The sequence below is a fragment of the Falco naumanni genome, chromosome 14 (assembly GCF_017639655.2).
Source record: "Falco naumanni isolate bFalNau1 chromosome 14, bFalNau1.pat, whole genome shotgun sequence".
NCBI lineage: Eukaryota > Metazoa > Chordata > Aves > Falconiformes > Falconidae > Falco > Falco naumanni.
Window position 1 is genome coordinate 16,703,279 of NC_054067.1, and position 14,679 is coordinate 16,717,957.

General features: G+C 56.9%; 1 protein-coding gene across 2 annotated transcripts in view; it reads left to right on the forward strand.

Moving 5' to 3' along the window:
- The first annotated feature begins 2,828 nt into the window (after positions 1-2,828).
- Positions 2,829-14,679, forward strand: part of PCDH19 (protocadherin 19) — a 59,840-nt gene continuing 47,989 nt past the window's right edge. For both annotated transcript variants that reach the window (XM_040614676.1, XM_040614678.1), the window contains exons 1-2: positions 2,829-5,274; positions 8,359-8,686. In XM_040614676.1, the coding sequence (XP_040470610.1) occupies positions 3,134-5,274; positions 8,359-8,686 (2,469 nt within the window). In that variant the 5' untranslated portion in view covers positions 2,829-3,133. The remainder of the gene's footprint in view (positions 5,275-8,358; positions 8,687-14,679) is intronic.

Sequence of the window (14,679 nt, forward strand, 5' to 3'; positions counted from 1 at the left end):
AATACAGGTATGCAATAAATAAAAAATGCAGGTCTTTTATATATGTGACATATAAGCATTTCAGTAAGAGCTGGAAAATGAGATGCGTCCCTGCCCAGCTCTTGCTCCTTCCACACTTCCCCTGCCGGTAGCTGATCCCAGGTGCCTTTATATTCAGACTGATCCTGTCTAGTTTTAAATATCTCAAGCCACCGAACTTTCTCCCTCCAGGGAACCATGTTGCAGCCTCATAATTTTTGCTGTCAGCAGAGGGGATTTTTTCCCCTGTGACATTCAACCTAAATGCTCCATTTCTTCATTTCCTGTCATCCCTTCTGGTGATGCCCCTTGTACTCTATTAAATAATTCCTTCCCTCCCTATTTACACCAACCAGATCTGTAAGGCTCTTAGTTTGTCTCCCCACGGACAGCTCTTAGCCAAGCAATATATATATTTAAGCCTTTTAATCTTCCTTCAGAAATCAGTCTCTCTGTGCCTTTGATCATTTGCGTGGCTTCCCTCTGAACTGCTGCCAGCGTGTCTGTGCCGAGGGAGCCCAGCTCCGGCCACACCTGAGCATCCCAGGGCTTGGATGTGCACGGCAGCCCCCCATGTCCCCCTCGCTGTCCCCTGGCCCTTGTCCTGGCTCTGGTACGTGGCTCAGCTGCCGTGGCCCGTCCTGCTGTGGGCTGGTGGCCACGTCTCCCTGCCAGCCGCGCTGGCTTGCAGTTGTCTAAGGCACAGATCCTTGCGCTGCTTTCTGCCCATGTCTCTACTCTCACTAGGCCCTTTCTCTGTTAATTTTCTGTGCTTGCTGGAGCTCACAGCACCTCCCCATATAGCATCATCTGCCAAATTCATTAATGTGTAGTTTACTCCCTCTTTCCAGGTCATTAATGAGGGTATTAAACGAGAGTAGACCTAACCTAGATCCCTGCAGTACCCCATAAACACCTCCCCCTGTTTCTAATTACCCTTTGTTTATGATCCTTCAGCCAGGTTTTCAATCCACATGGCACAGTTCAAGGCATCAGAATTAATTTTTCCAAGGAAGCCTTGGCGGACGCGGGACCAAAGGGTTTGTCCACTCGCACTGTCCCCCCCCGCCACCTCCCCCCCCTGCTCCCCCGTGGGTCACACCGACCCACGCCGCTGCCCCCCGGGGGGGACACACAAAATTCCTGGGAATGGTTCTTCCCTCCGCCGGCTTCTGCTCCCGCTGCCCGGGGTCGCGGCAGCCAGGAGCGGGGGGACCCGGCGTTGCTCCCGTGTTCCCCAGAGAGGAGAGGGCATCCCCCTGGGTGTCCCCGGGCACGGTGTCCCCGGAGGGGGCGGTGTCCCTGGAGGGATGCTGTCCCGGGGAACGGTGTCCCCGCACGGGTGGTGTCGCGGGAGGACGGTGTCCCGGGAGGACGGTGTCGATGGAGGGGCGCTGTCCCGGAGGATGGTGTCTCGGGGAGGGGGTGGTGTGCCGGCCGCCCGCCGCCTGCCCGTCCTGCCGGCTGGGCGGCCCGTGGCCGCGCCGCAGCGCCCGGAGCCGCGCACCGTGGGGGCCCGCCCAGGGCAGGGCGGGTCCCGGCTCCGCCGTGCGCGGCCCGGGCCGGTCCCGCCGCTCCGCCTCCCCGCGGCGGCCGCTAGATGGCGCCCTTGTGCCTGGGAAGGCGCGGCAGGGCCCGACGGCGCGGCCGGGCCGGGGCCGGGGGACCGGAGCCGCCGCCGCGGGGGTGCCCGGGCTGTGCCCGCGGGGCGGCGGCTCCGACGAGACGGCGGCTCCCGCTGCCCAGCCCGCCCCGAGGGGGCCTGTGGCGCGGCAGCTCCGGCCGGGCACCCTGTCCCGCTGCCTTCCCCGCCGCGGCGCCGGCTCGCCGCTATCGACCGGCGGGCTCCCGGGGCGGTTTGCCGCAGGGACGCGCCTGCACCCAGCCCCTCTTTGAGCCGCGGGGCGGGGAGCGGCGTGGCTGGAGGTGCGCGGCCCAAAGGCCCCAGGCCGAGTGCCGGAGCGGAGGGCCCGGCCCCACCGGCCGGGGGCAGCACCGGCCCGTGCCCAGGCACCGTGACACCTGCCCGGGGCCCCCGGTAATTAGCCCCTGGGGACTTGCGGGCCACGCGCGGAGCCCTGAGGTAAGGCACCGGCACACGGACAGCGGGAGGTTTATTTCATTTCCAAGGAGGACGGCACCGCCGTGCTTTCCGCAACAACCAGCGGTGAGCGGCGAGCGCCGCCGGGCTGGGGCCGCCGGGGAGAGCCTGGCGGCCCCGGGTCCCACGCCGGCTCCCGGTGGACCCTGCCCGGCGGGGCGTGGGGCGGTGCAGCCGGAGCGGGGCGGGCTCCCTCCCGCACCCGAAGGACAGCGACTGAACGGGCCTGGGGGCGCTCGGCGCGGACCCGCTGGCCACTCCGGCCCGGCCCCCGCGGCGCCCACCCCGGTGCCCGCAGGGGCCCGCCACCGCCCTGTACGCGCCCGCGGCTCTGGAGAAGGAACCGCCGGCGGCCGCCGCCACGCAGCGGCTGCCGCGGCGCCCGAGAGCGCCGTTGCGCCCGCAGCTCCCGGGCACCGGGGCGGGCTCGGCGCCGCTGGGCACCCGGCGGCCGGCGCGGCGGAGCCACCCCGCGCGGCCCCGCTCCCCTGCCCGGCCGCGCCGCTCCGCCGGCCCCGCCCCGGCCCCGCCCCACCGGCCGGCGGCGCGGCTCGGCGCGGCCCCATTGGCGGCGGTACGGCGCGCCGGCCCCGCCCCCGGGCGCCCATTGGCCGTCGCTCACCGTCGCCCGCCCCCGCGCCGCCCGCCCCCGCGCCGCCCGCCGGCGCTCCGGACTGCGGGCAGTGGCGTGCGGCCGCCGCAGCGAGCGCCGGCGGGAGCGGGCTCGGCGCGGCGCGGTTCGGCCCCGCTCGGTTCGGCGCGGCACGGCGCGGCTCGGCTCGGCACCCCGCTCCCGCACGCCATGCCTGGCCCAGCCGCGGCGCCGCCGGCTCGGAGCGCCTGAGCGGGCGGTGTTGGCGTGGGCGCGGGGGACCGCGGCTCCGGTGCCCTCACCCGCCCGCCGCCGCCGCGGCCGGGGCAGCCCGGCGGGCGCTGTCCGCATGAGGGCTGCGGGCCCCTGAGGCGGGCGGCCGGCGGCCGTCGGGGCGCGGCGCGGCGGGGGCGGCGGCGGCGATGGGGGCTCTCCCGGCGCTGCTGGGGGCCGCCTTGCTGTGGGCCGGCGCCGGGGCCCTCGTCAACCTCAAGTACTCGGTGGAGGAGGAGCAGCGGGCCGGCACGGTGATCGCCAACGTCGCCAAGGACGCCCGGGACGCCGGTTTCGTGCTGGACCCCCGGCAGCCCACAGCCTTCAGGGTGGTTTCCAACTCGGCCCCCCACCTGGTGGACATCAGCCCCGGGTCAGGGCTGCTGGTGACGAAGCAGAAGATCGACCGGGACCTGCTGTGCCGGCAGAGCCCCAAGTGTGTCATCTCGCTGGAGGTGATGTCCAGCTCCATGGAGATCTGTGTGATCAAGCTGGAGATCAAGGACCTCAATGACAATGCGCCCAGCTTCCCCACTGACCAGATCGAGCTGGAGATCTCTGAGACGGCCAGCCCCGGCACCCGGGTGCCACTGGAGAGCGCCTACGACCCGGACTCGGGTAGCTTTGGTGTGCAGAGCTATGAGATCACCCCCAACGACCTCTTTGGGCTGGAGACCAAGACGCGGGGCGATGGGTCGCGCTTCGCTGAGCTGGTGGTGGAGAAGAGCCTGGACCGCGAGACCCAGTCCCACTACAGCTACGTGATCACGGCGCTGGACGGCGGTGACCCGCCCAACTTCGGCACGGTGGAGCTCAGCATCCGCGTCATCGACTCCAATGACAACAACCCACTCTTTGAGGAGCCGGCCTACACCGTCAGTGTGCCTGAAAACTCCCCGCCGGGTACGCCGGTCATCCGCCTCAACGCCTCTGACCCGGACGAGGGCACCAACGGCCAGGTCCTCTACTCTTTCCATAGCTACGTCTCGGATCGGGCCCGGGAGCTCTTCCAAATAGACCCACAGAGCGGCCTCATCACAGTGAGCGGTGCTATCGACTACGAGGAGGGTCACGTCTACGAGCTGGACGTGCAGGCCAAGGACCTGGGGCCTAACTCCATCCCTGCCCATTGCAAAGTTACCATCAGCGTCCAGGATGCCAACGACAACCCACCCCTCATCAACCTGCTCTCCGTCAACAGCGAGCTGGTGGAGGTGAGTGAGAACGCCCCGCCGGGGTACGTCATCGCCCTGGTGCGGGTCTCGGACCGCGACTCCGGGGCCAACGGGCGGGTGCAGTGCAAGCTCCTGGGCAACGTGCCTTTTCGGCTCCAGGAGTACGAGAGCTTCTCCACCATCCTGGTGGATGGGCGGCTGGACCGGGAGCAGAGGGATCAGTACAACCTCACCATCCAGGCCAAGGACAATGGCGTCCCCTCCCTGCAGGCCACCAAGTCCTTCACTGTCAAGATCACAGATGAGAATGACAACCATCCCCACTTCTCAAAGCCCTATTACCAGGTCATTGTGCAGGAGAACAACACTCCGGGGGCCTACCTCCTCTCAGTCTCGGCCAGGGACCCTGACCTGGGCCTCAATGGCAGCGTCTCCTACCAGATTGTGCCCTCCCAAGTCAGGGACATGCCTGTCTTCACCTATGTCTCCATCAACCCCAACTCTGGAGATATCTATGCTTTGAGGTCCTTCAATCATGAACAGACGAAGGCCTTTGAGTTCAAGGTCTTGGCAAAAGATGGGGGTAATCCCTCTCTGCAGAGCAATGCCACTGTTAGGGTGATTGTCCTGGACGTAAATGACAACACCCCCGTGATTACGGCCCCACCGTTGGTCAACGGGACCGCGGAGGTGTACATCCCCAGGAACGCAGGGGTTGGCTACTTGGTGACGGTGGTCAAGGCAGACGACTATGATGAGGGTGAAAATGGCAGACTTTCCTATGAAATGGTGGAAGGAGACAGAGGGTTTTTTGAGATAGACCAGATCAATGGAGAGATAAGGACCACCAGAGCCTTTGGGGAGAACGCAAAGACAGCCTACGAGCTGATCGTGGTGGCTCACGACCATGGAAAAACATCTCTCTCTGCTTCTGCCTTGATTTTGATATACCTGTCTCCAGCCCTGGATGCCCAGGAGTCCATAGGATCTGTTAACCTCTCTCTGATTTTCATTATTGCCCTGGGGTCTATCGCAGCCATTCTTTTTGTCACCATGATCTTCGTGGCAGTCAAGTGCAAAAGGGATAACAAGGAAATCAGGACCTACAACTGCAGGTAAAGACATCTTTGTTTCTGTGCGCCTGCCGGGTCTGCTTTGATTTTTGCTGTCACAATTACTTTTCCATTTGCTGCTGTATACTTTGGGGGGTGGGTGTGGGTGGGGGTAGATTTGCGTTAGGAACAAAAGTGAGCTTCCCGTCCCTCCAAGAAAATTTCCTGAGAGGCTTTAAAAAATTGTTCAGGGGAGGAGAGCAGGAATGCGTGCCGAGTAACGGATCGACTTAACTGTGTGGCTTGACAATCTGTTGCAGCATCCCTGATTTTACGTGCTCCGTCGCGGGAAAGGGGGAGAACAGTTTCACGGCGGCGTGGCTGGTTCCTGTGGGCAGCCCCCTGCCCCCAGCATGGCTCCCCGGGCTGGCGAAGGGGGAAAGCCCCCCAGCCACCACCGCAGCCCCACGGCAGGAGCGCGAGTGGCCGCGGTGGCCTCCGTCAGCCCTCGCTCGCCGCTCAAAAGAGCCATTGTGCGCCCGATGCGGCTCCTCACCACGGCTGCCGGTGGGGCTGGCTGGGTAAAATAGTGGCAAAAATCACCCGGTTCCCCTCGATGCGCTGCTCCAGCACCCAGCACCCAGCACCCAGCGCCTGGCACGGCCGGTTGGGCTGGGAGCGATGGGGCGAGGGGAGATTTTTGCAGCGCCGCGTTATTTTGCCCTGGCTGGATGCGTGCTTCTGGGTCCGAAATGCCGGAGGGGAGGTCAGCCCCATGCTCACAACCGCTGAAAGGCTGATAGGGGAAATCCAGTCCCCTGAATATGTAACAGCCCGGCGATTATTGTCTCTCTTTTACTATTCTCTGTGTTACACAAGTTAGGAGACAAATGCTAACCACACATGAATATCAATCAGATGCCATAAAAGAGCAGCTGCAATGCCTCATAAATGGTTTAATCCTGTTACTAGTGAAATAGCCATGACTTCTCCATTCCTTCGGCACCGAGTCGTTTCAGAGGGGAGGGATGGAAATTAATTTTGCTCTACCTTGGAAACGCACGCTCGCCCCCGGCGATTCTGCAGCGCAGGGGGATGTGCGGTCTTTAAAGTTTTATTTACGCAGAAATAATGCTGGAGGGTTTGGGTTTTATCCCCGGTTTTCACCGCATAAAGTGCATTTATAAGCCTTTTTGCTTGATGGGGGAAAAATCATCTGCAAATAAAGGTCGGTCTGTGCTGTATTATGGGATGTCTAGCTTCAAGTGAAAGCCCATACACCAGCTTTCTTGCCAGCTTGGCCCATTAAAGGAGAATAGGGCCTGAATAGATAAAAATCACGTTGTGGTGGTGCCCCTAACAGCTTCACACATATGTATAAGCCCCGGGTTTACTGTGATGGCTTAGGGATTAATGAAGTGCAGTTTGATTAAATAATTGGTCAATAGAGAAAGGACAGCAAAATGAATGCCTGCAGGAAATAATTGGGCTCTCGCATTGCCAAACTTAAACATTTAGGTAAACAAAACAATTAAAGCTTCATCAAGCATTGTTAGAGGAGTCAGCAGCATATAGATTGTTGGCACAACAGAAATCCCTGCCTTCCCCTGATTTATTTGCATGCTCAGGGGGATGCACAGGCGGTTATCAGTGTGCATCTGAGCAGAAGTCAGCTGCGGAGGTAGAGAAGCACCAGGTAGGCGCAGCAGCGGCTGTGACCGTGGGGCACCCTCTCCCCACACCGGGTGCGTGCCTTTGGGCTTGGCAGTGCCTTGTTTTAGAGTCTCTTGCAAGAGCTGCTGGACAGTCTTCATAAAATGTGTTAATTTATGAGGCATGTAAGGTTATATGGGAGCTGTTCGACTTGCTGGCATTTTCATGCTCAGGCAATTAGCTTTCTGGAACAAGAATATTTGTCCAATATTTGCCTTTCTAGATAAACTGTATTATTTGTTCATCCCATTATTTCTGTTGCAGCTATTGGGTTGTTTGTTTCTGGTGTGTCTTTTTTTTTTTTTTTTTTTTTTTTTTTTTAATGCTGTAATCATAACAAGAAAAGCAGCAAAGTCCTGACTTTCAAATGTGTATTTCTGACTGTGGGTAGCATTTGATGTGCTTCTCTGTGAAATACCGAGCTGCCCAGTGCAGTGCATGTACAAATTCATCTGTGAGGCATTCGCTAGGGCTGTGTTGCTCCCTATGGAAAGAGAAGCCACAGTCACTCTGAGCTGAGCATACCCAGTTAATGCAAGGTGCAATCATATTTGTCATTATTTGCTTGGGTGGTGTTTTACGGTAACTTTTTTCCTCTGGTGTATTGCAGAAGGCAAACAAGGCACTTAATCAGTTGATTCTTTTGGCAGGTGGGAAGCAAAGAGGGAAAGAAAGGCAGAGAAAAACAAGCTTGCAGTAAAAAAAAGAAAAAAAGGTCAAAAAGGATAATTTATTTTTGCAAAACACAGTTTTGTTGCGCTCTGATTTCTGGAAGGTGAAAGCGTTTCCCAGCAGAAGGGGGTGTGCGTGCTGGGGAGTGAGGGAGGAATAGGATGCGGCTGGAGAAAAGATTTTGAGTTATTAGGTATTATCAGGAGATAGTCAAAACACCAGCAATTTGGATAAAACATTAATAAACAAACAGCCTTTGGAGTGTGAGAGAGTAGAGCTTGCCAGCTAGGACTGCTTCTGGGTCTGCTTTATTTACTGCTATGGAAAATGAACTGGGAAAAAAATCCGCTATTCGTTTTGAATTTTCATTATAGGGACCAAATTAAATCACTTTTAAAATCCTTATTATGCATGGAAATGAATGCAGGTACCCTTTTCAGTTCATGGATTTTAACATCTCCATTTTTCTCTTCTGCAGGCTGGACTTTACTCCTAGTAACTAAATATCAGCAATTACAAACACTAGAAAAAACCAAAGGCATTCTTCCTTCCCATTATTTTTCATATTTGACCTGAAAGTGTTATGCATATGAAAATAAGCTAAAGTCTGTGTTGTGCCACCAGTCTCAAAACATGACGTAATGTGCATGACTAAGAAGCCTACATGGAGATGGGGGACAAGCCCTCTGGGTTTCAGCATGTGTATTTAGTGGGGCAGGGTTCGGGATGCTCTCAGCTATTCATTTTCATTCTGTCCCCCAGAATTGCAGAATACTCCTACGGGCATCAAAAGAAATCAAGCAAAAAGAAAAAAATCAGCAAGAATGATATCCGCCTGGTACCACGGGACGTGGAAGAGACAGATAAAATGAACGTTGTGAGCTGCTCCTCTCTTACTTCATCCCTCAACTACTTCGACTACCACCAGCAGACCCTGCCACTGGGCTGCCGCCGCTCTGAAAGCACCTTCCTCAACGTGGAGAGCCAGAACAACAGGAACGCCGGCTCCAACCACATTTACCATCACACCTTCACGGGGCAGAGCCCCCAGCAGCCCGACCTCATCATCAACGGGATGCCGCTGCCAGAGGTGAGTGCAGGCAGGCAGCCCGTGCCCCTGTGGCATCGGTGATGGGTTTGCACGTGGACCATGGGCTGTGGGTCTGTGGGTGTAAGCGCTGCTGAAACGACGTGTTGAGCAAACAGGCTGTGGTGGTTTCCGTGCGTTGGATGCCCTGGGTGAGGGAGTGGTGGAGGACGGGCAGGGGGGAGTGGTGGGCACCCACCTTGCAGGTTTTGGGGCAGCCCTGATGTGGCCATGGGTGGATGTTTCACCCTCAGGGATGCCCCAGCGGGGGTGCTAGCATGGGTGTGCCTGGCCAGGCTGCCTCCATGCTGCTGGGAGGCTGGAGGTGGCTGCTTTGCAAGTGGATTTTGGGTATGATGATGCTCAGGGGACAAGGTGCTCATTAACAAACAAGAGTTTGTTAAAAGGTGGTTGAAAGTGGTGTTGGTGGCTGTTCCACTGGAGGCAGCGTGTTGTGCTGGGGTGTAGGCAGTGCAGGGTGCCCCAGCGCAACCACATGCACGCCTGGCCTGGGACTGTCCCCTCGCCGTGCAGGATGGGTGTGCAACTGGAGGAGGGATGCGTGGTACCTGCCAAAGGCAGGGAAAGGGTCTGCTCCGATCCACACCATTCTCATCAGGTTCTTCTAATTCATCAGCTTTCCTGTACATCACAGGCATCATTTAATGTTGCTTGTTTGTCTCTCTTTGAATTATTGTTTGGTATTAAGCAAAACAATCAAAGGTTTGTCATGTTTCCTGCTTTGAGCAGAATAACAAAGCTGAAAAAGCAGCTGAAATATTTATGGCTTGCTCTGTTTTGCGTTCAGTGTGCTGGTGTAAATGTAAGATGCTGCTGCTGAAGACAGTGGAGCTGCTTCAGATTTATCTGCTCTGTGGGGAGCCGAGCCTGGCCCTCTGCGAGAGTCTGCAGGGCCGCTGGAGAGGGCTGGTGCTGGCGGGTTTCATCCTGCAGTGTTTGTATTGGCAAAATACTCATTGAAGCCTGGTGTTCAACCTTTGCTAAGGCTACAGAACCACCTCCCGAGAGGTCATGTACTGGTGTCAGCCCAGTTTTGGAGTGCTCCCAGCCCAAATGCCGGTTGCTCAAAGCAGAGGTGCAGCTTTTAATGACCAGACGGTCAGGAGGGGGCTGTCGGGATCTCCGTGACAGATCGTGGGCATTTAGCCTCCTTCTGCTCAGCCTGCGTTTGGAGGCTCTCCTGCCCTCACACGTGCAGGCTCCATTAGGGTTTTGCCTGTTCAAGGTTACCTGCTGAGATGCTGTGAGGAGGCACCTCCTGCACCGGTGCCCCAGCACAGCCCTGCACGGTTGCCTGTGGCTGCGGCACCATGACTCTGCCTGCCTTTGGGAGGGTATGGCAGGAGCAACCCAGCGCTGGTCCAGAGCATTAAAGCTCAATTTTAACTTCTGGTGTTGGTATAAAAGCTGTAATAGAGTTTCTTAGCCATAGCAGAAAGGGAATGACCTGAATATAAGCGCTCGTATATTCTACTGCACGTGTCCAGCCATAGAGCTGCGCAGGCTCTTCTGCTCCCAGGTCCCCCAGTGGGTGGAGGCAGGGACTTTGCATCCAAGTCTGGGTAGGAGCAGTCTGGGCTAAGCCTGTCCCTGGTCAGGTAAGGCGGAAGAGCTGCTACCAAAGCTGTCTGCTCCTTGTGCTGTGCCTGGGCAGGCTGGGGGTGGGAAATGCCACCCTTCGTGCATGAGGGGATCTCCGTTGATGCTCAGATTTGCCTGTGCCCTTTGCTAGGTGTCAGCTGGGGCTCAGGGAGCCTAGCTGCCTGGGGGATGCATCCCAAGGATGTGGGTGACCGTTGCTGTTGGGATGTTGGGGGTTGCGGTCCCTGAGGAATTCCTGCCTTCCCAGAGCAGTGTGCTTTGCAGAGGGGTCTCAAGCGCATCTCTGGCTGGTGCCTTGCTACGGGCACCAAGCAGTGGAGCACCCTGTCAGCCTGTGATTCACTGCCACAGACAAAATTCAGTCATAAAATCCATCATGTTGGCGTTAGCCAGAAGTGCGTGCTGGCAGGGGAGGTCTGCCGTGCTGAGGAGGAGGGAAGGAGCATCGGGAACATCACAGCTCGGCTGATAAAGTTAATAGGCAGCTGCGGGCAGAAGGCAGTGCTTTCCATGTCCCTTCTCGTTAGCCTGGGCTCCGGCAGCGTGTGCTCTCCAAAGACCCCCACCGCCTTGCACACCCTCCTGTGAGGGAGCTGGGATGCTCGTTGCTTCTCCCTGTGGCTCCAGCACGCCCCATTTCCCCATCGCTTGTACAGGTGGGATGCACTGCAAAGAACCGGTACCTTGCCTGGAGCAATAAATTTGTCTCTTGTAATGAGTGCCATGGAGTGTCAGCTGAAAATGTGCCCTGCAGCAGCCCCGCGGGCATGCAGGAGGGCAGCTGCGCTTCTCCAGCCCTGCTGAGGGATCAGCAGCTCATGGGTGGGTGCTCCTGGGGAGAGCAGCATGTCCTGGTGGGAATCTGCTTGCTCCTAGGGAAAGCTTTTGGACAAAAGGGCAGGGCCAGGGCACAGGGAGGAGAAATCCCAACTGAAAGCTGCTTGGAAGTTTGGTTTAGGGTGGGAACTTCTATGTTTTTTGGCAGAGAGTCCCAGTGTTATGCTTCCAGCTGTTGCAAGGGAAGTTTATCTTGGTGGTGGTGTGGGTTCTGCTGGCTCCTAAAAATCCAGGTGACCCCAGAGGGTGAGGAGGTTCAGTGGTGACTAGAGTGACAACCCTGTCCTGGCACACAGGGTGACACGGAAACTCCATAGAAGATGCTTCCGTGGAGGAGCATCGCAGCCGTAGCCCATCGCTGCCTTAGCAGGTATTATGGTGTGATGATACACGTGTGAAGCGTGCTACTGGTACACCTCCAGGTGATGAGCATTTAATAAATGCAGTTCCTGCCCAGAGTTTCCAGAGCCAAACTGTTCCCTGCAGTGCATCCAGTGGGACTTTGTCTGGGCTGGTTTGAGTCGCCTCCAGTGACGAGGCTGCTGGCATTTCCCTGGGGAGCCTTTATGAGGTGTCAGCATCGGGGAGATATCGCTGCTGCTCCACCTAGGAGTGACTTTGCCTGATGAGAAGGCAGAGCGTCGTTTGATAAAAGATAAAATACAGAGGTAAATGTGTCGCTGGCGATGTCGCTTAGCATATGATGGTTGTGGCTGGGAGTAAGCGATTGCCTCTGCAGACACGCGCTGTCCTGGCGGCGGTCGGTTTGCAATGTAGCTGGTCTTTAACGTGAGGCTCATTTACTTTAACAGTCAGGAACCTTGAAATAGAAGTCCCCAAGGATGGGTTGTTTGTGGAGCTTCAGGAAATGTTTCCTCCCGTGCCGCAGCAGTGGTATGCACAGTGGCAGGTCTTGGGGCAGGCGGTGCCATGCCGTGCCGGTGGTAATTGGGTTTGTCAGTGCTCCCCACCTTTCCCTGCTGATCCACAAGGGATTAACAGCGGTGTCTGCAGGGGCTGCAACCCCACTCTGAGGATGCAAAAAAAAGTTTGAGATGACCCTTGAAAAGCTTTTCCCTTTGGGTGGGGGCTGGATTCAGCTGCCGGCTCTCCCTGTGCCAGGGCATGGCTGCCAAGAGAGCATCGGGAGGCAGTGAGGGACATCTCGGGGGGGTTCGGCCTCACTGGGGTTCGGTGGTCCCTTGGGTGCTGAGGTACCACTTGGGGACCCCTGCCCGCAGCCTTTTAGCATCCTTGTGGTGGTAGGCAATGATATGCAAGAAGCGTTTGCGAGCAGCTCTGGTGATTGTGGCTGACAGGGGGAAGCTTGGCCCCCATTAGTGTTTTGTTTTGCAGGAGGCAGAGTGGGACATGTCGGAGCTGCAAGGGCATTGCCGGTCAGAGGCTTTGCTGCTGCCGAGGGCTTATTTTTTTTTTTTTTCTTCCTGCTGAGCCGGAGGGGAAGTCAGCTTTGAAACCAAAAGGACTTGTTGTCAAGTTTTGCATGTATATTACTGGAAGTTGTACCAGGAGATTAAAAAATCAAAATTAATAGGAGCCATTAGGCAGCTTCCTCGATAAAAATGCACGTTGCATTGGGGTGGTGTGGAAACCGGTCTGAATGCCGAGCCTTTTAGGATTCTCAGGACACGACTTGCATGTAGAGCAGCCACCCTTGGGTAACACTTACATGCCTGGATTTTGACTTCGCGGTTTTAAAAGAAAACAAGGTGCATGTAATGGCTGCATCTGCGTTTCAGGGACAGTTTTACATCCAAAATCTGTGCCGCCTTGGGAAACAGTGCTGGTGCATCGAGCGCTGCCCTGGGACGGGGAGCATCCCCGGGGGCACGCCAGCTGGCTCTGCCCCTCCGTCTCAGCCGGGGCTGAGTGGTGGCTGGTCCCCGGCAGGACCCAGCATGGGAGAAGTGAGGAGGTGTGAAATGGGCGCGGGCAAGTCTTGTTTGAGAGGTTGGATGTCCAAAGGTAGAACTAGCATGGAGGTTCAGCTTGACTCTCTGGGGGTGCAGGATGGCTCCGTCACGGCAGTGGCAGGGAAGGGAAGCAGCAGTGCTGCCGTTTCACTGTGAGCAGGGTGTGGACCAGGCATGGGCTTGCTCTGGTGCTGCTTTGGGAGGTCCCACTGGAGAGGTCAAGGTGGAGCAGCCCTGATCCATCAGGACTCGAGTCCTCCAGGGACCTGCGTGCCCAGCAGGTCCCAGACCCAGCTCCGGCCCCGGCACCGAGGGGTTGCGGCTGTGGCGATCCGCTGCCTCCTGAGCTGATGGCCACCATCAGTAAGATGGGGAATTACTGGTTTTAGTGATAATCCTGGTCTAATCCCCCAACCTTGATACACTCCCGCGTAATCCTCACTCACACTGATTTTGTTTGGGCTCCTCGTGGCAGCAGGGATTATTTGAGCGAGCAACAGTTGCAGGATAAGGCCCTGTTGGTTTCAGATACGCTTTTTACTACCTGGAAAGCGTTCTCCTCACTGTAGGAAATGGTTTTCTAAGCACAATAGAGCAATTTTCGTTTCAGGCAGCACCGGCAGTTTTTGCTCTGGCTATCTGGCGGTGCTAACTAAAGCACATTTCAACAACACACAAAGATTTTTGTTTTGTAAGAAATGAAATCAGCGTGGCTGTTCCCCTTTCTCTGTCATTTCTCTACTTGTCAATTCTTTCTTCCCCTCCAGCTTATCCTCCTCTTCTCCGCTAGCCTTAAAAAGCCCCCAAAGTGTCTGTTGTAATCACATTTTGTGTGTTACAACCAGAATGAATGTACTCACTTTAATATGCTGGGTTTGAGGAAATCAGTTTCTGTCTGGTATAACAGACAATTTGTTATAAACCATGCCATTTAGAAGTGAAGGGCCTTGCTTTAGTGTGGTGCTGGGGAAACGTCATCGTACATAATTGGAAGGGATTTGGCTTGCTTCTGAGTAATGCTGTGTATAGAGCAGGGGGGGGGAAGAAGAAAACGGAGATAATTTCCAACCCGGAGAAAGTTTGTGGCGCTGAGGCATGCCAGGCTGTTGAAATAAGGCTTATTTTCAGCAGAGAAAATAATTAAAACATTATGAGCGTCGTCGTTTGACTAGTCGGAAGCTGACTTTGCAGCAAGCGTTGCCAGTCTTGTTTTCTCCTTGGGAGGTCACTGTAACTCAGCACTTTTTTGTGCCTGCGATGCGCACCGTGATGGGTAAGCACAGGTCATGGCTCTCATTAGTGCCTCTGCATTTCTGTGCCTGTGCATCCCTGCCTGGGAGCTAGCGGCAGCCTTGATTCTCCCAGAGCCTGCCGAAGAGGAGCGGTGCTTCCGACTTCAGGTAGGGGCTGGTTCCCCCCTCCCTGGGGAGGGCTCGGGGGTCCCTGCCAGGGCAGCCAGCGGGCACACTGCACCCCCCGGGGAGCCCGAGCCTGTGGGGGGGACCCCAACCTCCCCAGCTGCGCTCCCTGCTCGCTCCAAATACACCCCCGAAATCACGAGTCCCAGCAAATCCCTCAGCTTAACTACTCCCAAAGTGTTTT